The sequence below is a fragment of the Triturus cristatus genome, chromosome 9 (genome assembly GCF_964204655.1).
Source record: "Triturus cristatus chromosome 9, aTriCri1.1, whole genome shotgun sequence".
Lineage (NCBI taxonomy): Eukaryota > Metazoa > Chordata > Amphibia > Caudata > Salamandridae > Triturus > Triturus cristatus.
Window position 1 is genome coordinate 738518086 of NC_140592.1, and position 27382 is coordinate 738545467.

The 27382-nt window shown below is 46.3% G+C and overlaps 1 protein-coding gene across 3 annotated transcripts in view; it reads right to left on the reverse strand.

The window, feature by feature from the left end:
• Positions 1-27382, reverse strand: part of LOC146798685 (uncharacterized) — a 415733-nt gene that overhangs the window by 35630 nt on the left and 352721 nt on the right. For all 3 annotated transcript variants that reach the window (XM_085625984.1, XM_085625983.1, XM_085625982.1), the window contains exon 13: positions 24704-26756. In XM_085625984.1, coding sequence (XP_085482110.1) covers positions 24704-26756 — 2053 coding nt within the window. The remainder of the gene's footprint in view (positions 1-24703; positions 26757-27382) is intronic.

The window sequence follows — 27382 nt, forward strand, 5'->3', positions numbered from 1 at the left end:
TTCCTGTTACTAGCAGTAGCCGGGGTTCAGGTGTTGCTCTGGGCTGCAGGTTCTCCATAATGCCTGACACTGTTGTATGAGGGGCATCCAGTGGGATGCTGAATTTGGATGCCCCTCTCGCCAAAACCTCCTGGAAAGCGGTGTCATCCAATGGTGAAACCTTTGATGGTGCAGCCATGATGAGGGTAGGTGCGTCAGAAGAATCACGGTCCTCACCATCTGAGGCATTCTTTTATGATTTCACTTCTTGACAGGTGGTATTCCTCAAATTCCATGGAGAGTGCACATGAGGATGAGGTCCTTGTATTGGCAGCTGGAGAAGGGAAAGAAGACCTGTTTCTGACAGGCGACACTAACATCAGCCTAGAGACCAAGACTTTTGATGTTGGAGGTTGTGAAAGCTGGAGAGGCCACAGTGGGGTTTAAAGAGGATCTTATTAAGCTATTCTAAAAAACAGAAGCCCCAGAGGTGGTGGTGTGTCCACTGGAGTAGGAAACAGACATAGGGCCTGATTTAGATCTCAGCAGACGGGTTAGTCTGTCACAACAGTGACGGATTTCGCATCTGCCGAAAATATAATTCCCATTACACCAGTCTGCCGAGATCTAGGCCCATAGTCTTTTCCTCAGTGATGCTTCCTGGACTGAAGAGTGTTTATTCACTGAAAATGTCTGTCAATCTTCGCCAAGCATCGAACATTGTTTTGACATCACATGTTGATGTTGAAAGATTCCTTAACAGCAAGTAGTACAATGTTGAGGAAGTTGGTGATGGCAGGCATCTTGAATGCTTTGATGTCAATGAATTTCCTTAGGTCAAGTGCCTATAGTGTTTCGACATCGACATCACTCCCGATCCCCCCCTTCGACAGCGAACAGATCATCTCTGTACCTATCGCTGATATTGAGACCTTCAATGTCAATCAGAAGTGTTGATGTCAGGAGTGTTGTGATAGATGATGCCTTCTTTTTTTGTATATCTTCTCCTTGAAACTCTCTTGTCAAGAGACGTTGGATCCCAATGCTTCTCAGTGGAAGTAGATACTTTTCTGGTAGTGGATTTCTTTTTTTAAATTGTTCTCTTCTCTGAAATTTTCCAATTTCCCTCTAAGGCCAAATCCCTCCAGGTACTAGAGGGTGCTTCTGGACATCTTAGAGCAAAATTCACATTCCTTGTTGAATGCGTGGCTTGGAGCCACATCACACAGATGTGCAGCATTCTTCCTTCATCAAAAAGGGCATCTTACAAAATAAGAAGACAATTTGACTATAAAATAAAGGTTAAAAAGCCGAAGAAAGCCTTAAATCGCTTTTTAGCAACAAAAAACATTAACTAAAGGTGTTCTTTGAAGATTTCTGGCAGACATGAAAACACAGAAAAAATGGATTACAAAAACACCCAGAGTGTTTCACGTGCCCCCTCTCGTAAGACAGGAAAAAATTGAGAGGCAACTGCCAGAACAAGGCATGATGAGATTGAACGCCTCTAGACCTCTTAAATGTGCAGGTTTTTTTTAATACTTCTAATGGTAAAGGTATAAGACTTCCCTTTTCCTTCACTGCAGTCATACATAGCCAGATAATTAGATTTAAAGGTGCTGTAATGTGGTTTTCACTAATGGTTTTGAATATGGAACAGTCAACATTTTCGGAATAAATGAGACCTCTGAAAGGCTTTTGAGGGTGTTCTATGGCAGTAGATATGCTGAATTCTACATTCTTTCGTAAACAGTATGTGGGTTAATTTATCAGGGTCCCAGCACACTGCAGGGAAAAATTCTACCAACCATTACTATGAATGAACATCCAATGATGTAGAATCACAAGACCTGACCTCCGGCCTGAGGCTTCTGGCAGGATCAGGGAGCAGAAGGGAGACAGAGTAGTCAGGACTGCTGCTGCTGTTGCTGCTGCACTGGAGCTGTGTTGTAGCTACACATGACTGTCAGAGCTCCAAAACTCCCAGGGCATCACTTAGAAGGGTGTTTGGTCTAAGAATCACAACTGGGCCACATAAGAGCCTCACAGCGGCTGATACCATCAAGGAGTAAATAATTTTGTGTGGGGAGTATTCAGCAGCTTTTGCAGTGTGCACAGCATTTTCCTTGAGGTCTGTACATTGTTTTCTAGAAGTCGAAGAAAAGAAACCTTCTCAGGCGGATCGTCTCTCAGATAACAAAACCACACATTGTGCCTACATGGAAGCGAAGCTGCTGCCAAGGCTAAACACTTAATTTTATTCTCAGCAGCTGGACCTACTTCTCAATCATTACTTGCAATTGTGCACAATCCACTCTATCCTAAATAGCCTCCAATAAGTGGTGGTTACCACCCCAGAGCAAACAGGGCAAGTACATGGCATATGCTGTTACCTTCATGGATTAATTTAAGGCCATAGTTATAGTTTGGCAGCGGGGTATACACCATCAGGATGGCAGAGGACAATACCTCAGCCATTCTGAGGGATCTCCGTCTGACATATTTAGAGTTCTCCGCCAGCCCTGTGGACAACTCTATACAATGAAAGGAACCACTAGCATGACAGTACCATCAGCAATGACAACCATCTGTCAAACCTTTCAAAAGCTTTTTGTTTTTCAAAAACAGACTCCCAAAGCGGAATTTGGCTTTTGAAAAACAAAAAAAACGAATGTTCTCCATATTCTGGGAGTAATCTCCTAGGGTGTGGGTTTTTCTGTCCCTTTTTTTCAGGCGGAAGCAGACCCAAAAAAAACGACTTTAAACTTTCCACCCCAAATAGGGCAGACAGTGTAAAGACCTTCTTCAGGCGGCCCCTACTCCATTGACGGAAGTATTTCGTTGAGGCAGCAAAAGGGGCCTCTGCTGAAGGAATACTACTCTAAATGAGGCGGGCAGACAGAGGGGTGGTCGCCGTCTTACTCCGTTGCTACTGCAATGGAGTACCCTGTCCAACAAACTCTAAATCAGGCCCTTGGGGATTTACAGGATCAATTAATTTTTATCTCCAATCTATTGTCAATAGGATCTGATAGAGACATCCTCAGATGCCATTGATTATGCACATCAAACTTGGCATCAAAGTTTTCAGTGAGTTAGGATAATCCACGTCACATTGCTGCAACAGATGCATTTTAGTAAGAAATCGTGGATTACTGTTTATTTCAGACTCCATTTCTTTCCTTGTCTGGGTGTCCCGAATAGTTAAGCAATGGCAGCTCAGGCTCATGAGGAACATGTAACTCGCAAATCATCCCCAACTGAAATGTAGGAGGCTGCAATTACTCGAAATCAGGGTTGATAGATCAGGAACTCCCCCAATTAACAGTTGATGAGGCCTTTCCTTTCATGGAATGTTCAGTAACTTTAGCTGTAGGCAGACTTTTTAATTAATCATCTAGCTACAGCCTATATGGCAATGGCTATCCCTCTTGTAAACGGGTCTTACGTCACAAGAAGCTATGATACTGTATACATGCATGCAAATGCTTTGAACAGAGGTATTTGCAAACTGAGATTGAAGCCATGGCCATTGTATGGACATCTGGACATTTTGTGATATTTTCTTCAGACATTTTCACCTCAGACCTTACTGACACCTCTTTAGGGTATTGGCTGAACTCAAGTCACCAATTTCAATGGCACAGCACCTTTTTCCTCTTTCCATACACTTAAACCCTCAGTGAGAATGCCAAAGTGGTTGTTGCAGTTACAATAGATACATATTGATGTCCTCTATAGGCCTTGGAGTGGACGATCTTGAAGGACCTGAATCTCACCACCTGACAAAAGGATCAGCTTCCATAGTCTGAGAAAGCACAAGAACAAACCTCTGGGTGAGGTTTATTGTAGATCAGGCTCTCCTTTGCCTCTTTTGCTAGCTTAGGTTCATAAACGGAGTGCTGGAAAAGCTAGCATTTAATCTCTTGCTGCACAATGTCACTCTTACTGTGGTAAATTTAAATTACCTAGACTTAATTTATGCGGTAAAATTCAATACGAATAACTCAGTAAAAATAAGAGGCAGAATCCGTGGTATTCGAGGGTATAATAGGGAATTTATTCCTTACAAAGGAATGATGATGGTTCGAACCAGGCAATCGAGTTCCGTCACCACGAAGGTTCAGGAAGGGATCAGCAATACATTATTGACAGGTTATAATATATATAGTAAATGCATTACAGTAGAGACAGATGCAGGAGGCGTAACAGCTGATAAGAATACACATACGTAATGAAAAAGGCGTTACAATAGGCGTGCAAAAAGGCGTATACTAGAAACGTTATTATGATGATGACACAAGTGGGTGGATCCATAAGAGAATCCTGCAAAGTCAGCAAAAATATATGGCAGAGATGCGCGCGCAGCCGCATGACGTGTGATTGACGTGCAACTAGAGGGTGAAGGGAACTTGACATTTAGCCCTACATGAGGAGACAGAAGTCTGGGATGTCAGGACAACCTAGTCCCAAATCGTATCTAATATCTTGTGTTTAAGGAACTATATTATCTGGAAGGAAAGGTCTTTTCGGGCAGAGTCTATTCTATACTGACTGCTAGTGCGTGTACAAGCGTCTAAGTGTCTACATGAGATGCGAGGGGGCATGGGCCTACCATGGTAACGAAAGTCATGAATTACTTGCACGGAGACAGTAAGGCCGGGCCCTTTGCTCTGCAGCTGGAGGGATGTTTACCTAAGCTACTAGACAGGAATGCATTTCTTGAGGAGCGGAGCAGATAACTTGAAGGCTGAATACAGTTTTGGTAGGCAACAGGCCGGGCTAGGCACCGTTAACCGTGCAGGAAGTAAGACAAAGTTCATGGATACAGATACAGGTCCAGGCTGGAGCATTCAGAGGCAGAAGCAGGAAAAAGCTCGATGGCAGAATTCAGGGCCTACCTTGCCAGAGCTGGAAAACGTGAAAAGTATACCATATAAAGACGGTGGCAAGGCATACTTAGGAACGGAATATCTGACCCATTCATGGCAGATCTGAAAGAGGACATATTAACGTTGGACACAATTGTATTTGCGTCTTCATAGCTTGAAGTGGAGGGAACATACATGTACTTGTAGCATGTACATGGAGCCGTTGGGGTCTAGATAGGGGACACAATTGACCATAAAAATTCATATTTCCTCATTCCCTCCTTGTCCCCTACGGACCCTTCATGAAATATCGATCTTCAGGAATCCATCAATCTGTTCATGTAACATCATTTGCTCTTCTTTCTTCTTCCGGGATCTTGAATGAAAACTTGAACGTGGAATACACGATGTGGCACACAGGCCGCAAATCGCTGGTCCACATTGTAGACACAGGCAGCAACTGAATACTATGAGAAGGCCAATACCTAGGAAGGATAGGACTTTCCATCCCCAGGCTGACAACACGCTCCAGAACCAACCGGACCATGTCCAGGTACCTGGATTCTGATGTATCTGGTTTGCAATCTTGTGAAGACGAGTTATGGCTTTATATACGGATGGCGCGTTTTCTGGGATGAAAACACAGCAACTTGATCCGATGACCCTACAAGCTCCGCCCCTATCGGCTAGGATGACGTCAAGGACAAGACGATTTTGGAGAACAACAATCCGCATCGCAGACTGCTCCTCTGTTAAGTTGCCTAGGGCAGAGGTAGTTTCATTCACTACTGCTTCAAGGGTTCTGGTTAATCTAAGTATCAGTTTACTGTTTGAGACAACACCTATGTAAGGAAAGAGACCTTTATTGAAGTCTGTATATTGTTCCCATGCTGTTTCAGTGTAGTCAACAATCGGGATATCTCTCTGGGGTCTATGATGTACTAGATTGGTATTTCTATGATAATCAGGAGGGGCTAGGAAAACAGGTGGCAGAAGGAATGCAATGTAACAGGTACCATCCCAATCTAGAGGTAGGCGTATATATGCGGTATGACCACATATGAAGTAGGAATGACGGGAAGCTCTAAATGTAGACTTGCCTTTATCACTGAATTCGATCACAGTAGTACATTTACTATGACCCAGGTGTACTGAACCATTCTTTCTTACACAGAATTCACCTTTGACTGGTAATACTGACATAGCAGGCAAGACTAGTGCAGCTTCAGATTCAACATTCAGAATCATGAGGTTAAGTGTAAAGTTACCTAATCCATATACTTCATTTTCTAGATCAGTTCCTGTTCTTTTGGGAAGTCCCTCCTTGTTAGGATAACAGGCTTTAAGCAAAACTAAGTTCAGGTTTCCCCATACCCAGTTGCTCTGGTAAACTACAGTGTTTGAATCTAAAGAGTTAATCAAACTAAACCATGCTCCACAGGAACCATTGTGTGTGAACGGGTACGGAAAGAGAGGCAGAACTCCTTTGTATTTCTGATAGGGAGGGAGTCGGCCACATATCCAACAATTTGTAGCATTGCTGGTCTGATGGGAATGATGTAACATACTAATGAATGTGTTGTTGCGCAGCGCAAATCTATAGGACAACTCATGTGGAGGTAGTTCACTAAAAGAATGTTCGGCAGTAACATTGTAAGCAGAATAAGCACGCTTGAAAATAGGATAGTACATGTGCAACAGTATACTTGCAGCAATAATAAAAAGACTTAGAAAAAACATAATCAACAATGTCACTATACAGTGACTATGAAGTGATTTACAGTATGCATGTTTCTTGAGCTGTGTCTGTCTATTTCTCTCTCTAATTCGGTCTAGAGGATACATGTCAAAGACTTAATTCAACCGATTCACCTTGGAGAGGACTTAAACAATCGAATTGTCTGACTTGCTAGACCTTAGTTTCAGTTTATAGTTTTGAGATTCAGTCTTTTCAACCAGGGGGAGTTTTGAATCAGTCTCTGGAAGGGGGCAGGGCTGAGAGTTCAGATCAGATGGTAGTCCATGAAATTTCTTGATATGGCTCGAGTGTAACCAACCCTTGCGACCCTCGACCTTCACTGCTGTCCTCATGGTTAGAAGTACCAGCTTTGGTGTTTGCCAGCGAGGCTCCAACGGGCTCCTCCTGTCGAAGTTTCGTATGAAAACAAGGTCTCCAGGAACCACTTCATGGGGCTTTACCTCGGTGTTGTCGGGAAAGGCTGCAGCTACCTGTGAACGGCAAGATTGTAGTGCAGACATCAAGGAAGGAGTAGTTTCTTTTCTGTAACTCCAGTTCTGTAGTAGGGGTATCTCTGTTATAGTCATAATCTAGTGAATAGTCCCGCCCATGTGCGCGGACCCCGGAGCAATAAAAAATAATCTCTAAAAGGTGACAAATCATGCAGACCTGCATACACCTTTAAGAGAGAATTTAATTTAAAGACAGATAATGCAGCCTATACCCACAGGCTACACTGTCCAGTACTTCAACTAGAATTCCACCAAAATCCACAAACAGCACTGCCTGTCCAGCTTTTCTCCCCATAGGAAAAAACCCTGCCTCTACCAGCAAAAGCCTCTGGAATGATAGAGAGGAAGGAGTGGACAGACAAGCCCCATAGGCTGCCATTATGTGGCTTGGAACAGGATACTGTGCCTTTAAGAAAACTTTCCAGTTTTCCAGAACTTTCCCCAGTATCCCAGAATGCCCAGCAGGTCCCATTTACTTTCAGTTCTTTTTGAAGGCGTAGCACGCCAGACCTGTAGCATTCTTCATATGAATAAGTATCTCTCCACCGGGGAGGAGGGCGGGCGCTTATGACTATAACAGAGATACCCCTACTACAGAACTGGAGTTACAGAAAAGAAACTACTCCTTCTGTAGTAGGGGATCTCTGTGTATAGTCATAATCTAGTGAATAGAATGGCAAGCCCATCCCCACACAACAAAAGCGGTGGAGAACACATAAGACACAACCACTACTGTGCGAACAAATTTCGCAGCGAAGCCTGCCCAACCTGAGCATCTGCCCTGGCATCCGAGTCCAGACAGTAATGCGCAGCAAAGGTATGGACCGACTTCCAAGTGGCCGCCTTACAGATTTCCGCAATCGGAACATTACGCAGCAAAGCCGTCGTGGCAGCTTTGCCCCTGGTGGAATGAGCCTTAGGTTTACCCCCTAAGGTCTTATTAGCCTTTTGATAACACAACTGTATGCAGGACACAATCCACCGAGAGATGGACTGCTTAGAGGTCGCAAGACCAGTCCTGACTGAGCCATAATTAACAAACAATTGGTCAGACCTACGAATATCCTTGGTCTTATCCAGATAAAATTTCAACACCCTTCGGACATCCAGGGAATGGAGAGCCCTTTCCGCTGGTGAAGAGGGATTCTGAAAGAACGTAGGTAAAGTTATGGTCTGATTGACATGAAAGTCAGAGATAACCTTAGGAAGGAACTTAGGGTGAGTACGCATCACAACCTTAGCAGCATGAAACACAGTATAAGGTTCTTGACAACATAATGCCTGAAGTTCACTCACCCTGCGAGCCGATGTAATGGCCACTAGGAACGCCGCCTTCCAGGATAGGTGCTGCAATGAAGCCTTGTGAATAGGTTCAAAAGGCTCTCTCATCAGTCTGGACAGCACCACATTCAAGTCCCAAGAAGGCGAGGGAAGTCTGACAGGAGGGAACACCTTCTTCAAGCCTTCCAAAAAATCCTTGACCACAGGAATCTGAAAGAAGGACGTCTGTGAAGGGCACTTCCTGTAAGCAGTCAAAGCAGCCAGATGAACCTTAATGGAATGGAAATTAAGGCCAGACTGCGCCAGATGCAAAAGGTATGGAAGGATGACATCTTCCTTACATGTTGTTGGATCAAAGTTCTTGGACTTACACCAGATACAGAACCTCTTCCACTTGTAAGCATAGGATGTCCTAGTGGAAGGTCGCTTAGACTCCTTCAGAATGTCCATACAATCGTCTGGTAGATTCAGATGACCGTATTGCACTATTTCAGGAGCCATGCCGCCAAACTCAAAGACGAGAGGTTGGGGTGCACCATCCGCCCCCCGAACTTCGTGAGAAGGTCCGGCCTGCACGGCAACCGCATGTGAGGAAGGAGAGACCGGTGAAGAAGGTCCGTGAACCACCACTGCCTGGGCCACTCCGGGGCGATCAGGATCATCCGCGCCCTGGACTGGGACAGCCTGATGAGCACCGCCGGAATCAGGGGAATGGGTGGAAAAGCGTACAGAAAGCTGTTCGACCAATCGATCCATAGCGCATTCCCCAGCGTCCCCCGCTGGTAGTACCTGGATGCGAAGTCTCGGCATTTGCTGTTTTCGGCGGTGGCGAACAGATCTACGTCTGGAGTCCCCCACCTTGCGAAGACTTCTCCTAGTACTTCGTCGTTTATGACCCATTCGTGGTTTTCCTGAATCAGCCTGCTCAAGGCGTCCGCCTGAGCATTCTGCACCCCTGGCAGATGCGTGGCCGTGATCGTCAATCCTCGGGCCAGCAGCCAGCGCCAGATCGCCTGCGCCTCCTGCGACAGAGTGCGCGATCTCGACCCCCCCTGCTTGTTGAGGTAATACATCGTGGTTGTATTGTCCGTCTGTATCAGCAGCGAGTTGGTCTGGAAGGACGGAAGGAAAGCCTTCAGTGCCAGGAAGACAGCTCTGAGTTCCAGGAAATTGATGTGGTACGTCGATTCCAAAGGAGACCACTTCCCCTGAATCTGCAGGTCCCCGGAATGCGCACCCCAGCCCTGGAGAGAAGCATCCGTCACCACATTCGTCGTGGGAATGTCCTTGTGGAAGGGAACCCCCTTGAGGAGGTTTTCCGCCGAACACCACCACTTCAGAGACTGACGAGCATGTAGAGACAGTCGGATCTTGTCGTCCCAAGAACCTGTCTTCTGATCCCACTGATCCTCCAAGCACTCCTGCAGTGGTCGCATCTGCAGACGTGCGTGCGGAGTGAGGAAGATACAGGAGGCCATCGATCCCAGTAGAGACGACACCTTCCTCACAGTCGTCGATGGAGCAGTCCTGAGGTCCTGAGCCTTCCGAAGGAGTGATAACCGTCTCTCCTCCGAAGGAGACACGCTTGCTGACCGCGTATCTATGGAGGCCCCCAGGTACTGTATGCACTGTACCGGAGATGGGGCTGATTTGGACATGTTGACGTGTAACCCCAGCTTGTTCAAGAGCTCGCACGTCCAACGGAAGTGTTCTTGCGCTTCCTCGAAGGATGACGCCTTGATCAGCCAATCGTCCAGATACGGGTAGACAAACACCTTGTTCCTCCGCAGGTGTGCCGCCACCACCGCCATGCACTTCGAAAAAGTCCTGGGAGCAGACTTTAGCCCGAATGGCAGTACTGTGTATTGATAGTGATTGGCGCCGACTTGGAATCGCAGGAACTTCCTGTGCTTCTGCGCTATGGGCACATGGAAGTACGCATCCTGTAGATCTATGGCACAGAGCCAGTCTCCCCGTTGCAGCTGAGGGTAAATCTGGTGCAATGATAGCATGCGAAACTTTTCTCTGCGAATCCACTTGTTTGCTTGTCGCAAATCCAGAATGGGCCTGAACTCGTTCTTGTCCTTCTTGCGAACGAGGAAGAACCGAGAGTACAGACCTCTTCCCCTTTGAGACAAAGGTACTTCTTCTTCTACCGCCTTTTTTCTCAACAAGATGTCTGCCTCCGCCTGGAGCTCCCTCAGCTGGAAGCGAGAGCTGACCGGCGGAATCGCTGGAGGCGGGCTGATGAACCGAAGACTGTATCCATTGCAAACAATATTCAGCACCCACTTGTCCTGAGTAATTTTTCTCCACTCTGCCGGAAAAAATCGAATGCTTCCCCCCACTGGAGTGGGTAACGGTTGAGGGGGAAGTAACAGCTCAGGGCCGAGACCCGGCCGGGCCCTTGTTTGTGGTAGTAGCCTGCTGGCCACCTCTACCCCTCTGGCGCTTCTGGAAGGGCTTGCGGAACTGCTGCTGTTGTGGCTGCTGCTGTCCCGAGCCCTGCCCACGCCCTCGGCCCGACGACCCGAACCTCCTCTGGAACGGTCGTTTCTTTTTCTCGGCCTTCTCTAACCCGACAGCCGTCAGGGTTTCCGCTTCAGCCTTCATGCGGGCCATTTCATCGTCCGCATGCTTCCCGAACAGGGTTTCCCCCGAGAAGGGCAGGTTGGCCACTCTCTGCTGCGCCTCCGGCTTGAGGGACGTCAGGCGCAACCAGGAATGGCGCCGCTGGTGGACGCCATGACAGTAGGCGTGGGCGGCCAATAGCGATATATCCGCTGCTGCGCTGATCGTTTGGTTAGAAACCAGCATGCCTTCGCGCACCGTCTCCAAGAAGTCCTCCTTCTTGTCTCGTGGCAGGAGGTCCGCATATTGCTGCAGGGATTCCCACAGGGCCCAGTCGTAACGGCCCAACAACGCCCCTGCACTCGCCGCCTTCATCGTGGTGGCAGCGGTACCACACACCTTCCTGCCCGCAGAGTCCAGCCAGCGGCTTTCCTTGTCCGGTGGCACCGTGGAGGCCGGGGCGGTCGCATGTTGTTTTCTCGCCGCCGTCACGATAACCGAATCCGGTTTCGGGTCCCCTCTCAAGAATGACGGATCCGACTCCGGGGCCCTATATTTCTTCATGAGCCTGGACGGAGCGGCCTTCGCTGTTGCGGGAGTGAGGAACAGTTCCAAAGCTGGTTCCACCAGTCCAGGCACGAGAGGCAGGAGGGGGCGAGACAAGTGTCTTTTATGAAGCGTCTCAAATATCACGGACGTCGTGGGTGTTGGAACCGTCACCGTGATATTCAGCTTCGCAGCCCCTCGCAACAGCACCTCCTGGAACGAGACCAAGTCGTCCACCGGCGACACCCTAGTCCCCGGGGAGTCCGACAGCGTCGGGGAAAGGTCCCTGTCCGAGGAGCGCGACCTGGACCTATACCTTCTGCGGCGTCGTCTAGAGTCTGACGAGGATCGCCCTCGGCTCCGCGATCGTCGCCTCCTGTGAGAGCGGGAGCGCGACCTCTTCGGCCTAGGCCTGTCCGCCGGTCTCGCTGGTCCAGGCGACCGTGGGCGTCGTGGCTTCGGGGTCCCTTGCGGCGGAGTCGGGTACCGTGGAAGGGAAACCGACCTCGGGGGGACCGGCGGCGGCACCGCAGGAGTGCTTGGCAGCAACAGAGGCCGGGGTGGCGGAGACAGAGTCCGCGGCCGCGGAGGAGGCGGTGGAGGAAGTGGAGACGGTGGTGGAGGAGGTGGCGGTGGTGGTGGTGGTGGTGGTGGAGGTGGAGGAGGAGGCGGTGGCAGAGGTGGGAGAGGAGGAGGCGACGGAGACCTCCGAGGCGGGGTATACACCGCTGAGTACACCGATCCCGGCGACTCTCTCTTCCTCGACCTCGACCTCGACGTCGACCTGTGCCTCGACGGCGATCTTCTCGGCGTCGATCTCCTCGGCGTCGATCTCCTCCTCGGCGTCGACTTATGCCTCGACGGCGACCTTCGCCTCGACGGCGACCTTCGCCTCGACGGCGACCTCCGCCTCGACGGCGACCTCCGCCTCGACGGCGACCTCCGCCTCGACGGCGACCTTCGCCTCGACGTCGATCTTCGCCTCGACGGCGATCTTCGCTTTCTCGACGTCGATCTTCGCCTCGACGGCGATCTTCGCTTTCTCGACGTCGATCTTCTTCTCTTCATCGACGGCGAGCTGCGATCCCTCGACGCCGAACGCCGACGCCGGGTCTTCTCTCGACGTCGACCGCTGGACGCAGTCGAAGACGGCGTCGTCGCCGACGACGCCGATGTAGTCGACGGCGGCCTATTCAGGTCCCTCGACGGCGATCGTCGACGCCGCTTCTCCCCAGAGCCCTGGGGAGACGGCGAACAGACGGTGGTCATCCTCCTCGACGTCGCCGTCGACGCCCTCGACGTCGACGGGGAGCGGGAGCGCTTACTGGTCTTCCTGCCCCTGGGGAGCCCCCCAGAGGCCTCAGCATGGGCCAAATCAGCCCCTCCAGACCCACCTGGTGCCTTCAGTCTTCGCTCCTCCAGAGCTTGAAGCCTGCTCTTCATCCTGTCCCTCAGGGTTCTTGCTGAAAACGAGTGGCAGATGGTACAGCTTTCAGGCACGTGGGACTGGGGAAGGCAGGCTATGCACACCTCGTGTGGGTCAGTTTTAGCCTTCTTTCGACCACATTCCGGGCACTTGTCGAACAAGCCAGGCATGTTGACAGTACCAGCTACTAAACACAAGAAAAAGTGACAAAAATTGCCAAAATCTCAATGAAAAACCTTGAAAAAGGTAGAGCTCAATGCTCCAGGGTCCTGCTAGCAGGAGCCGGAAAAAAGAACTGAAAGTAAATGGGACCTGCTGGGCATTCTGGGATACTGGGGAAAGTTCTGGAAAACTGGAAAGTTTTCTTAAAGGCACAGTATCCTGTTCCAAGCCACATAATGGCAGCCTATGGGGCTTGTCTGTCCACTCCTTCCTCTCTATCATTCCAGAGGCTTTTGCTGGTAGAGGCAGGGTTTTTTCCTATGGGGAGAAAAGCTGGACAGGCAGTGCTGTTTGTGGATTTTGGTGGAATTCTAGTTGAAGTACTGGACAGTGTAGCCTGTGGGTATAGGCTGCATTATCTGTCTTTAAATTAAATTCTCTCTTAAAGGTGTATGCAGGTCTGCATGATTTGTCACCTTTTAGAGATTATTTTTTATTGCTCCGGGGTCCGCGCACATGGGCGGGACTATTCACTAGATTATGACTATACACAGAGATCCCCTACTACAGAAGCAAGGTAATCTGTCAGCATATTACAATCAACATCAGTGATTTTACGAGGTATAGGCGTCCCCCACATATTTGGTGGCCTACCGAAGACCACCTCGTACGGGGATAGCCCTGTGCGAGAATGTGCTACCATTCTCATGTAAAAGAGTGCAACTGGTAAGGCTACTATCCAGTCGACGCCTTTCTCTCTACAGATTTTTGAAAGTCGAATTTTCAGGGTCTGATTATGACGTTCCACGAGACCTGCTGCCTCGGGATGTCGGACACAGTGGAATTTCCATTGATAGCCTAACAAGAGTGAAATGTGTTTCATTAGCTCGGATGAGAACGGCTGGCCATTATCTGAGTACACAATATGGGACAAACCATACCGTGGGAAGAATTCACGAACTAATTGTTTGGCAGTAGTCGGGGCAATGTAATCTGAGACGGGATATGCCTCTGTCCAACGGGAAAGAGCGCATACAACTACGAGGACATATTTGAATCCTCGACATCGTTCCATCTGGATATAATCCATCTGGAGGACTTCAAAAGGGTGATCGGGAGGTTGAAATCCACCCTGCTCTACAGGTACGCCTTTACCTGGATTGAACTGACAACAAATCATACAAGTTCGGACTTTCTGTTTGGCTGCAGCTCGTAAGTGTTTGTTGAACCAAATGTGTTGAATACTGTCTAACATAGCTTTTTCTCCTAGATGTGCTGGACTATGTATTGTGTTAATGATAACTTGAACCATTGAGTCGGGGAGAAACCATATAGATTTTCCCTTCGTCATCCATCCCTGATCTGTTTGGATCCCTCCTAATTCAGTCCATTTCTTTATTTCCTCTGGTGTAGCATGTGTCTGTATGTCAATTACATCAAGGGCGGGATCCCTAACTGTCATGCAGTGTGTCGGTGTCGGAACTATTGTCTTTGTCAAGTCAGTTGCATGAGTCCTATTCTGTGCTGTTTGCTTAGCTGTTCGGTCTGCTAGGTCGTTACCCTGGGAAATAATATCGGTGACTTTTGTATGGGCTTTGCACTTCATGATAGATATTGAAGTAGGCAGATGTATTGCATCTAACAGAGCTTGAATGAGGGGACCGTGTTGAATGTTGGCACCGTGAGAAGTCAAATAACCTCTCTCTCGCCAAAGGACTCCGAAGTCGTGTACAACTCCGAAAGCATAACGTGAATCTGTGTATATGTTGACTCTTCTCTTCTTGGCTTGAATACAGGCTTGTGTCAGAGCAATAAGCTCTGCTGCTTGAGCTGATAATGTGTCAATACAATTTGTTTCAATGACTTCGGTGTCTGTCGTGACTGCATAAGCGGCCACTAACTCTCCTGTACTTGTTCTCATACATGAACCATCCACATAAAGTGTCAGGTCCGGGTCTGGTAATGGGACATCTGTCAAGTCTTGTCTGGGTTTTGTCGTAATAGTAATGACTTCAATACAATCATGTGCCAGTGGGTCTGTTCCACTTAATGGCAAAAGTGTGGCAGGATTTAATGTACTACAACGTCTGATTTCTATGTGTGGCTGAAACAATGTGAGTTCGTAACCTGTCAGTCGTGCTATAGTCAAGTGTTGTGTTTGTGTCCGGTTCAAGAGAACCTCTACTGCGTGTGGTACTTGTACTGTCAATTGATGTCCTAATACTATGGAATCGCTTTGTCTGATCGCTAGAGCTGTCGCTGCAACTGATTTCAGACACGCAGGAAGAGCTTGAGCTACGGGATCTAATGTGCTAGAAAAGTAAGCACATGGCTTGTGTGATCCTGCTTGTTCCTGAGTGAGTACTGACAAAGCAGTACCTTCACGTTCTGTAACAAAGAGTGTAAAAGGCTTACTGTAACATGGTGTCGCTAAAACAGGTGCTTGGCATAAAGCTTTCTTTAAGTCTTCAAATGCTTGTGTATGTTCTGAAGTCCAAGGGAGGACAGTCGATGTCGCTGCCTCCTGGGTTGTCAACTGAATGAGTGGTTTTGCTAAAAATGCATATTGGGGGATCCACTGCCTACAGTACGAAGTGAGGCCTATGAAGGCCCGTACCTCCTTTTGTGACTTGGGTGGTGGCATGTTTACAATTAACTGGATGCGGTCAGGTGTGAGCTGTCTCCCCCATTTGGACAGCAAGTGCCCTAGGTACACAACTTGCTGGGCACAGAATTGCAGCTTCGAAGGGGACACCTTGTGCCCCTGGTCGGCCAGAAAATGTAAAACCGTCAGTGATGCTTTTTCACATTCGGGTTCGCTTCGGGCGGTGATCAGCAGATCATCGACATACTGAAGCAGTGCAGTGTTAACTGGCATGTGGATACTGTCAAGTTGTCTTTTCAGTGCTTGGCTGTAGATGCTAGGACTTTCTGTAAATCCTTGAGGTGCGCGTGCGAATTTAAAGCTTCGTCCATTTAAACTAAATCCGAACAAATATTGGCTCTCCGGATCGATTGGGACGCTAAAGAAGGCGTTCTTGAGGTCAATTACAGTAAAGAACGTTGCCTCTGAATCAATAGCTGTCAGTAATGAAGAGATATCTGGGACCACGGGATATTGTGGTACAATGCATTTATTCAATTCGCGCAGATCAATAACTAATCGATATACTGGGGGTGCTTTTGGATCAGTTCGTTTAAGAATCGGAATGATCGGAGAATTACATACATTGGAGTCGGTTTCCACAACCACTCCTTGTGCAATGAGCTCGTCAATGATTTGCAGTAAAGCCACTACAGCATCTGGAGGTAACTTGTATTGTCGCATTCGTGGTAATACCACTCCTGCTTTGAGTGTGACTCGATATGGTGTAATGTGCATACAACCTACATCAGTGGGGCCTTGTGCCCATAAATGTGCAGGTAGATTCTGTAACCGGTGATCCATGTCTCTTGACACGTAGTGACCTTTAAAGTCACGCAAAAATAGTCGTACTCCGTCCGGAGAACAACATATTATAGCTCCTAGAGCTTTCAATGTTTTTATACCTAACAAGTTTTCTGGGCATGATTTTGTAAGCAATAGATCGGTAGTCCGTGTCAATGGACCAACTGTAAATGCAAGCGGTTGCGATACTTCGTTAATAGTAGGCTTTCCTGAAAAACCAAGGGAAATATTTTGTGAGCCTGAGAGGGGTGCCCCTGGGACTTCGTCGTGACTTATAGTTGTTCTGCTTGCCCCTGTATCAAGTAAAAACTTTCTGTCTTTCCCTAATACTTGACTCTGTACATAAGGACCCTCTTGATCTACAGGAACCTCAATAAGGGGTAAGCCAACTTCCCTCTCTAGGCTATTTCATGTGTATCGCTGATAATCTGGATAGTCATTTTGTGCATACTGGTACATCTGTTGTGTCGTGTTTTGTGTTGCGGCAATAGGCTGCGACTGTGGCTGTGGTACCACTACGGTCTGTTGTGGAACCGGCATAGGCTGTACATGTTGAGGTGCTTGTTGTTGGATCTGATCCTGTCTAGGCGGACGTGGTCTCTCCTTGGTTTTACCCGTAGAGATATTATGTTTCAGAACTGCACAATCGTTTATATAATGACCTGGCTGTTTACAATAGTTGCATGTCCCTTTAACGGGAACCGCTGAATTACTGGACTGTGTCGCACCCTTTTTATGACCGTCAGCTGGAACTGACTGAGCGACGAGCATTTTCATTTTCGTGTCTTTCATACGTCTTTGTTCGTGTTCTTGTTCTTCTCTAATTCTATTCTGGTGATACTGTAACATTTGTAACATCTGTGAAGGAGTGTTAGCTTGCCAAGTGCTCTCAACTTTCAATACTCTGTTTTTAACCTGTGGCAGGGAATTCTCGACTAGTTTTGTTACAAAAAGATGTGGATATGACTCGCTACTTGCTTTCAGGCCGCTATTAATACCAAAACATTTTTCAAATCGGGAATAAAAATCACTAGTGTCTTCATCGGGTTTCTGTTTACAAGCTGAGATTGCTCCCCAATCTTCCTTTTTCGTAGTTAATAAACGTGGCAATACTTGTACTAATAATCCTGGCAATGCTTTTGTTCTGTCCCCAAGCCCTACGCCTGCAGTTCGGGCATTTTCTTCGTTTTCTAATACTGTCCAATCAATCTTTTGTTCTCCCACCTCCCATTCTTTTTCTTTGAGTTTCTCATAAATACCGGCAGGCAATAATACTTTCAATATTTTCATAATGTCAGGATAGGTATAATCACCCATGAGTAACATGTCCTTTAGTTCACGGTGAAAACCTGCTGGATCTTTGTCATGGCTGGGCACTAATTTTTTCATTTCCAATAGTTCTATTTTAGTTATGGGCGTGTACACAAACACGCGTCTAAAAGTATTATCATCATTCCTAACTGGGTGTACTTCGCGTAAGGGATTCTGTCTGTCTATGTAATACGTTTTTCTCTCCATGGAAGGAGCTGGATCATGTTCTGGACACAAAAAGGCACTATATCTATGTCGGTATTCTAGAATTACTTTAATTAGATCAGTACCTAGTCCTCTCCATTTATTCAGTAGTAGTTCTATCAGTATATCAGGCAGGGGACCAGGATCGGAGTGTTGGCCCTTATATAATATAAGGAGATGTTGTATCATGTATATACTAGCTAAACGCTGTTCATCTGGGGCGAGATTCAGAAACGTGTGTGCTAGCGCATCATCACTGTATTTTTCAGAGTTGTCAGCCCATTGTACTGCTGACCTGGCTAATTCTTGTTCATCCATAGAATCGAGCACATGGTACCCCCTTCGTTCTCGAAGTAATTTATCAGTAGCCTGGAATAAGTGTTCAGGGGTCCTTGGATTTGAGATAACTGTTTGAAAAATTCTGTTACATTCTGGACGTATCGGACGTATTGGATTATTGAAAGATCTTCCTTTTCCTACATAAGCTATCGTTTGTCTAGCTGGTAATTCTAATTGTCCTGTGTTCATTTCTGACTGTTCCTCCTCCTCTTCCTCTGATTCAGTTTTATCTGCTTCTAATCTTCTTTCATGTATTCGTTCTACTTCTTTTCTGATCTTTCGGCACATGACTTCTATATACTTCTGTTTATCATGTTTTCTGTCTGCTATATTCTGACCCCATCTGGTAAGTACCTGCATTTCCTCCTGATCTACCTCAGGCCTATCTCTGTTTCTGACCAAGCAGTTTATGAAAAAGCGTAACAATAATTTTTGCATGTCTACTTTCTGGTATTCCATGGCCTCGCCAATACTTTCAGGACCTTGCCCTGTTTGGACAAAGCGATATATTTTGTCTAGATGTTCAACCATTCCTGGTAATGTCATTAAATAGTTTGCAACTCGTCTTAAACGTACTGAAGATAGCAACATTCTGTCGTGTTTACCTGGCACTGGATCATATCTACAATCTGTAAGAGGCTCATTTAATATATTGTCATTAGCTCTTTGGGGTGTACGTTGGTGTGCTAAATCCCTATAAGTCAATCTAGTTGCTGGCGGTGGCGTGGAAAAACCTCCTGTCGCACCTCCTGAGGTGCCAAGTCCAAAAGGATTTGTTGGGTGTAGGGTAGAGAGTGTGGGTGCAGGAAGGACTGTAGAAACAGATGGAATGTTTAGAACGTGAGGAGGGGTTTGTTGCTGCGGAGGTGGGTGCAGCTGATCTTGGGGTTGAGCGTCGTTAACAGGTGGTGTGCGTTGCTGCGCACCATTAGCATATTCGGGGGCTGCATCATCTAAATAGGAAGAAAGGAAAATGTCCTTTGCGGTCTTGGGATGTACTTTAATCGGGAGTAATGGAGGTGGCAGATCTTTTGGTACCTCCAAGGTGGCCTTAGGCAAACCCTCGGCCAGAAGAGGATACATACCATTCATAAGAGTGTTTCGTTGTCTGTCTACTTGTTCTGTTTTTACTCGGATACCTTCGTCAATTAATATGTTTTCTCGGGCTCTTTCTGAATCTTCCCTACTTTTCTCTTCCTTTCTGAGCGCTTTCTCTGTGCGTCTATGCGATTCTTTACACCATAGTTCAATGGCATCTTTCTGTGACTGTCTGGCTTTCTTTTTCCATAATGCTTCTTCTACTCTCATGATGCAATCTGCATCCCATGTTCCAGCAGCGGGCCATCTCTGACTCTCTGCTAAATCCTTGGTGTAGTCCACCCATAGATCAAGATATAATACGGTATCTAGGCCATGTTTATGGTACATAAAGTACCCTGGAGTGTCCCTAGGTGGAATGGGAACAGCTTCCTCGAGTATCCCTTTTCTAGTTTTTATCTGTCTTAATTTTGAAAATAACGGCATCTTGAACCTTGCTACTTAATTCTTACTCGGTCTTGAACACAATAATTACAATAAACACAATAATGAAGATCGAACAATCACTCATACCACGACATTCAAAACATATCACAAACTTTTTAGAAGCGAACAATAATAATTAGAATAAAACTAGTTAACTGCATAATACTAAATATACTGTATGTACTGCTAAACAGTACAGATACACTGCTAAAACAGTGCAGACCAGGTCTGTGTACCCAAACCCGTCTTGACCGGCACAAACTAATGTGCACGTCTAGATGCGTCCCCAGCAACGGTACTCACCGGGAAGCACGGAACGGAAGGCCTCGGAAGTCTGGACTGGACTAGACCAAACTGGACTGGACTCGACTCGTGACTTAGATACTTCGGAACTTCGGAATCTGGTGGGCCTCTGTATACCTCGGATCTTGCTCTCTCAGCTAGGCTCTGGTCGGGATTCTCCGCAATCCTCACCGCCTCGTCTGGGATTTGATCGCAGCCTCAGTCGCCCCCGTTGGCCTGAGGGAGATACAGGAAATCCTGCGGGTACGCGTAATTGTCCGTCCGGCTGTGGCAGGAGACCGGGTCTGCAACGCACCTCCGGCGCGTGGGGTGTGAGAGGTGTCCCTGTTCGGGCGCCAATTATGTGGTAAATTTAAATTACCTAGACTTAATTTATGCGGTAAAATTCAATACGAATAACTCAGTAAAAATAAGAGGCAGAATCCGTGGTATTCGAGGGTATAATAGGGAATTTATTCCTTACAAAGGAATGATGATGGTTCGAACCAGGCAATCGAGTTCCGTCACCACGAAGGTTCAGGAAGGGATCAGCAATACATTATTGACAGGTTATAATATATATAGTAAATGCACAGCACGAACAGCATCACAAAGACTGTAATCTTTTTTGCCCTTCCATATTAAACACTTATCTGCATAACTGATCTCAGAGGACGAATTTATGCTTGAAGATTTTCAGTAGCTGATGCCACACAGGTGGTGGCATGCAGAATGGAAATCCTGCCATCTTTTGGGGCAGTGTTAAAATTTCTAAAGCAGTAGTTCTACTTTGTGGTTTAGAAAGCCAAAGTAAAGCAGTAAATTGCAAAGTGTGTCAAATGGCAAACATCTGGGTTAAGACTTGATGACTGCCAGTAAGAGGAAATGGATCTATCTTAGTTTCACTGCTACATCACTCCTTTCAACCCGATGGTTGCTGTTAACCGTTCTGTTTGGATTAGGAAGTTGCTCAACTAGTTCAACACATCCATACTGGCAACCTATCACACTAATCTGTAACCAAATCAAAGGTATGACACATAGTCAAGAAGAGAAAGCACGCCTCACCCAAATTTCCGTGTAGGTGGCTGATACTGTGATGGGATGGTCAAGAACAGATACCAAAAAGAAAAGGTAAACCTTCTACACAAATTTCTCCCACCAGAAATGACTGTGATAAATGGATGGTAAAAGGATACACAGAGAGACTAGATCAATGATCAAACCATAAACAGGGGTGCATGTTTTTTCAAAAAGTACTATCAAACACAGCACCCATTTCATGCTCACTATACGACACAAGCATTGTGTCCTAACCAGCAGCAGGGCATGTTAGAAGTTCCTAGCAGGTGTTACACTCTGACTAGGGGTCAGCGACTAGATGCAGAGGAGAGTATATGTGCAGGCTGTTGAGGAGGAGGGAGAAGTGTTTGAGAATGATGGTTGTTGAGTTAATTGCAGGCTGGTGGGAGAAGATGAGCATGAACATTTTGATGTGCCACTCCATGATTCATCAAGCCCTTCTTCTGCGCTTTTGTTGCTTGCTTTTCCAAGGTTACCTCAGGTTTCAATTCCTAGATTTTCCCTGGCTTCATGCCTTTTAGTTGCAATACTATCCACAATACTGTTGGCTTTCTGGTTCTTTATTGCTCTGACTATGAATCTGGTAAGTCCATTTATCTTTTTCTTGAGATCTTGAGGTTGTGCCTGTATTTTCAATATCCTGAGTCCCTGAGTATATGGATCCTCACAGATCTATAGGTATGCCTGACTCTATGACCCTTAGTTCCCCCAATGATTCCTTGGCCAAACACTGAACATTGTTCAAAACTCACCTATCATCTCCACCTCTTGGCTCCATTGTGTATACTGAGACATCAATGCAAAATGACCATGGCTCCCAATACCACCGAAGGTTTGGCATCATGTCACCCCTCAAGCCTAAAGACTACGTGATTCACAAAGAATGGGAACTCATCACATCATTCCTGAAAACCGTTTTGCTCCAATCCCACAGGACAGTGTTATAGGAACTGATTACATAAATATTTGCATTGCTGCCATTTCACCCAACATGCCAGTCTAGTGAAGATTGCTATCTATATACGTACAATGCTAAATTAGCACAACCGCGTTAGATGTTAGAAAGTCATGGTAACAGATACATCATGCACCCTTTAACCACTGATGACATCACACCTCGTGTGACACTGATAGCCTTTCAAAAGTATCTTATCTGATGCTGCAAATGTAGAGAAAGAGCAAGGAGTGGAAAATGCTATAAAAAATAACCACAGCTTTTAGAGACATGTTTACTTTCTATTGCTGCCACTGCCTTCCTGACTAAGGCGTTGCTAGGGGTAATAGAGAACAAACCAGTGGTAGCAGTGGACAACCACCAGTGAGGATTCCTGCCAAAATCCCTTCACTCTTTACAGGGATTATATAAATCGTTTGAGTTTATCAAACTCAGCTTATAAGTAAAAATCTTACATCAATGATGTATATTATGGTAACACGTTGAGTTATCTCTTGATGCTTATAAGAGTGGCATACCTTATAGTATGTGATGTAATGTCATCCTTCATATAAATTAGCATATGATATCTCATAGTAGAGAGAGGGCCTCTCACTGATTATAAGTTAACATATTTGTCAGAGGCTACCTTTTGAAAGCGAACTCAGTATGTACTGTCCAAACAATAAGCAACTATCATCCAACATAACTAATGTCAAATGTGGTTATAAAGTAATATACATGAGTGAGCCCTCTCAAACAGAACGACATGACACTGTTTATAAGTTAAAGCATTGTCAGGGATCTCTTCGTCCAGTTCACTGTGGGCTTTGAATAAATGGTGCCAGTCTTGAAGGTTTTTGGGGGCAAAAGCTTTTGTAGGACACACTCTGGCTTGCAATTAAAGGAGCACCTCACAATTAGAAAAATGTTTTTGCTGGGGAGAAAACGCATCATTTGGAGCCACTCAATGGAATAGTTCAACTAGGTGCACCATAAAAGGGTCAATCATGTCTGATTTCCTCTCATTTAAATAGTTTGTGATAGGAGTGCATGGCCCCATAAAGCGAGGGGCCCAAGGCAAACAGACCGGCTGCCTTCCCCGTAGACAGCTCTGCAAAACATTGGTTAAAAGTGTATTTGTTACCAGGAACATCTGGGTTTAGTTCATTATTTTGATTTAGAGTGTTTTATAAAGGGCTCCTAGATACTTGTGAGTGGTTATTAGTTTCCTACTAGGAATCTCTGGGTCCAGCTCACTATTAGTCTCATATACATGACACTGGTTACAGCTTGATCTCTTACCAGGATCCTTTGGATTCTATCTGCCATGCGTGTCAGATACATGGCACTGGTTATGATAGTACCTTACTAGGACTCGTTGGATCCAGTTCTTTGTAGGCTTTGGATACCTGCCAATGGTTATAAATTAGTATCTCATCAGGAATCTCTGGAACTTGGTCACTTTCAGTCACATATACATGGCAGTGGTTATAAGTTAGGGCCAAATGTATACCTTGGTGGTATGTATACTCTGTCAGAACAGCGACAGAGTATACATAACGCCAAGATAAAGGTCTGACCCCCTGATTTAGCTGCAGGTGGGCCATAGGTTTAATCACAGCAGAGACCACTCTGTCTCCACTGCGATTAAACCCCTCTGACGGCCCGAAACAGTAAAGGGCCATCAAATGCTGACCTTTAATTCCACCCACCTGATTTAGATGGGCAAAATTAGCGGCCTGTTTCCCTGCCCGTCACAGCCAGGAAAACCCTGGCAGTAAAGGGCAGAGTGAAAACTGCTAAATGCTCCCCTTTAAAAAAAAGAAAACTAGTTTGGTACAAGACTCCATCATTTTGACAGAACTGTGCACCAAACTTAAAAAAGCATTGACAGGAACCGCTGTGACGGTGGTTTCTGCCAATGCGTTAAGTAATGACGCCTGCTTGACGGCCATTTCTGAATTTGGGGGGCGGCACATCTGTCAGGGCGACGGAGTAATTCACTCCGTTTCCCTGACAGAGAAACAGGCCGTCGTGCCAACTTCTAAATTAGGCCCATAGTCTCTAACGAGGAATGTCTGGGTCCTACTCGCTGTGGGCCTCAGATGCATATAGCAATTGTCATAAGTTCAGTCTATTACCAGGAAACTTTGGGTCCTACTCACCATGAGCCTCTGATACATGGCACTGGCTATAAGGTAGCATCTTACTAGGAATGTCTGGGTCCTACTCGCTGTGGGCCTCAGATGCATATAGCAATTGGCATAAGTTCAGTCTTTTACCAGGAAACTTTGGGTCCTACTTACCATGAGCCTCTGATACATGGCACTGGCTATAAGGTAGCATCTTACTAGGAATATCTGGATCAAGCTCATTGTTTGCTTCAAGAACATAGTACAGAATATAAATTAGTATCTCACCAGGAATTTCTGGGTTTAGCTCACTCCGAGTCTCACATCCATTCGTCTGATTATAAGTTACTTTCTTACCAGGAATCTCTGGGTCCTGCTTGATATGGGTTTCTGCCAGCTCTCCAGGGCTCGAGGGATGCACAGCAACATCATCCGTGCACGGCGACTCCTTTAACCTTGGTTTTCCCACGATATCAGGCTGTGTACCGTTATCCATCTTTCTGTGGGACTGCAGTAACTCTTTCACAGATGGACTCTGCAGGCTCAAGGTCCTTGATTCTATCACAGAAAGTGAATTTAGTTTTATCTGATCTGACTGACCCCTTCCCTCCACCACCCTCCGCAGTTCCTCCTTAGAGTGTTCTGTTTCATCTGGCTGTCTGTCTACTGCCTTTGGCTCGGACTGTTTGTCCCCGACCTGTGTCAGTCCCTGTAAAGCACAAGTTTCAGATGGGTTCCAATACTCTGACATTGTATCTTTTGTATGAGAGTCCGAGGGTGTCACAGTCTCTGGCAATCTCCCTTTTACCCAAGTTTCCAATAGTCTCTCCTGTACCTGAGGTTTAAATGGTGTGTCCGTTTCTGGTGTACACAGTACACCAGGCTCAGATGGTCTCTCCATTTCTGGCAGTTTCCCTTGTACGTATGTTTCCAATGGTCTCTCCCTTTCTGATATACCCTCGTGTACCTGATACTTAATTGGGCTCTCCATGACTGTCACTCGCCCTTGCACATGGGTTCCCAATGATCGCTCTCTTTCTGCCCCACTATCCTCTATCTGAAGTCCAGTTGGTTTCTCCCTCTCAGGCTGTCTCTCCTCTACCTGAGGCTCAAATGGTCTCTCTAATTCTGACAGTCCTACCTCCATTGGAGTCTTGGATGGTCTATCCCTTTCTGGAAGTTTCTCTTGGAACTTCATTTCTAATAATCTTTCCCTTTCTGAAAGTGCGTCCTTTACTTGAGGTGTCGACTGCCTCCTTTCCTTTTGAGATGCTTCTTGTGCCTGAGTTTCTAAAGTTCTCCCCCTTTCTTGCAGTCTCTTCTGTACCTGAGTTTCAAAATCTTCCTCTCCTTCTGCGTGATGCATTAGCTGTCTCTCCCTTGTCTCAGAATAACTATCACAGGATTCGTGACATTCCTGAACTGTGGCTGATGCTGTCTGCACTCCTCCTGGCCCCTGTCGTTGGGGTTGTGTGGACTCTCCATCCCATTGCTTTCCATCTGACCCATGTCCCAGGAAGTCTGTGGTCCCCCAACACTCCAGTGTTCCTCCTGGCCCCAGTCTCTGGGTGTGAGCAGGCTCAAGTGTTGTCTGTGTTCCTCCTGGCACCAGACTCTGACGGCGTGTTGTATCTAAAGCCCCAGGTTTTTCCCCTGGCCTCTTTCTCTGACCGTCCGTGGCCTCTCCATCCCCTTGTATTTCTTGTGGACTCTGTCCCTTTGTGTGAAGAGGTTCTCCATTAACTTGCGTTCCTTCTGGCTCCTGTCTCTGTCTGTTTCTGATCTCTTCCTCTCCTTGCATTCCTTCGGGTTCTTTCCTCTGGGTCTGTGGGGTTTTGTCATTCACCTGTGTGACATGCAACATCTCTCTCTGAGCGAAAGGGATCTCCCCATTTTTACGTTTCCATCTTGAGTGCAGTTCACTACCTTCTCTTGACAAGGTTTCTGACACCTCCACCAGTGGTCTGCAGCTCCATTCATGTCCATCCTGGGAGGTTCTTGCACTGCCTCCGATTTCCCAGAGCCATGTTTTCTCCACCAGCACCTTAGCGTCCGCCTCATGCACATCAATGTAGGTGGTGCCACAGTCCCTTCTTTCGCAGAGTTTCCCCTGCCTCCACAATGGTCTGCTCATTAGTGTGTGTTTTTCACTGGTGGTCACTCCACCATCTATAACCCATAGTTTAGTTTCAGTCTGCAGAATCTTAGAATCTCCCTTTAACTCTTCTTTTGAAGTTATTTCAGGATCTCCTCCCCCAAAAGGATAACTCAGGGAGTTATTGTCCACGCAAGGTATGTTCATGGAAGTTGATTGGTCACCTGTACCTCCATTGTCACAACTGTTTAACCTTCCTTTTCGGGCTGTTTTTTGATCCAAGAGATCACACACCATCCTGCGCATGATGTCCACCTGAGGCAAATAAAGAGAAGCACAAGAAAGGCATAATGGATCAGAAGAGAGCTGCAAACACAAAGAAATGCCTCCGATACACAAACCAACATATCCACAGAAATACGTTTTTTAGTTACAGTGATATACTAGTTTTAAAGCAGAGAAACCCAAAATCAAGAAAGGTGTAAATATGGTTGGATAACAAAGACGTTTTCAATTTCTAAAGACAAAACGATATCATCACACTCACAAAGAAGATTGTTAAACCACTGACATATCTTGCAATCCAACTACCTAGTATTCAAGATCTGAACCTGGCCCTTCTCTGTCTTTGAAGATGTATGTCTGGTGTCTCCTAAAAAACCCACCCTGAACAGACACCCTTGGAAAAACATAAGCTACAATCACAATGGATTTCTATGAAGATTAATGCCATTTCCCAAATATACACCATCAAAGAGAGGAGTTTATACGTTTGGAAAAATATAATGTTTCTCCTATAGCATATCTCATTCTTTGTAGAATCCAAACTCAAATTATTCTACAGTAATGCCATGTTATGTAGGAGCTGGGAGTTGACTTTAAGTTACTGATTTAGGCAAAAAATATCAAACAGCGTAGACAACATTACCATCAGTCATGGG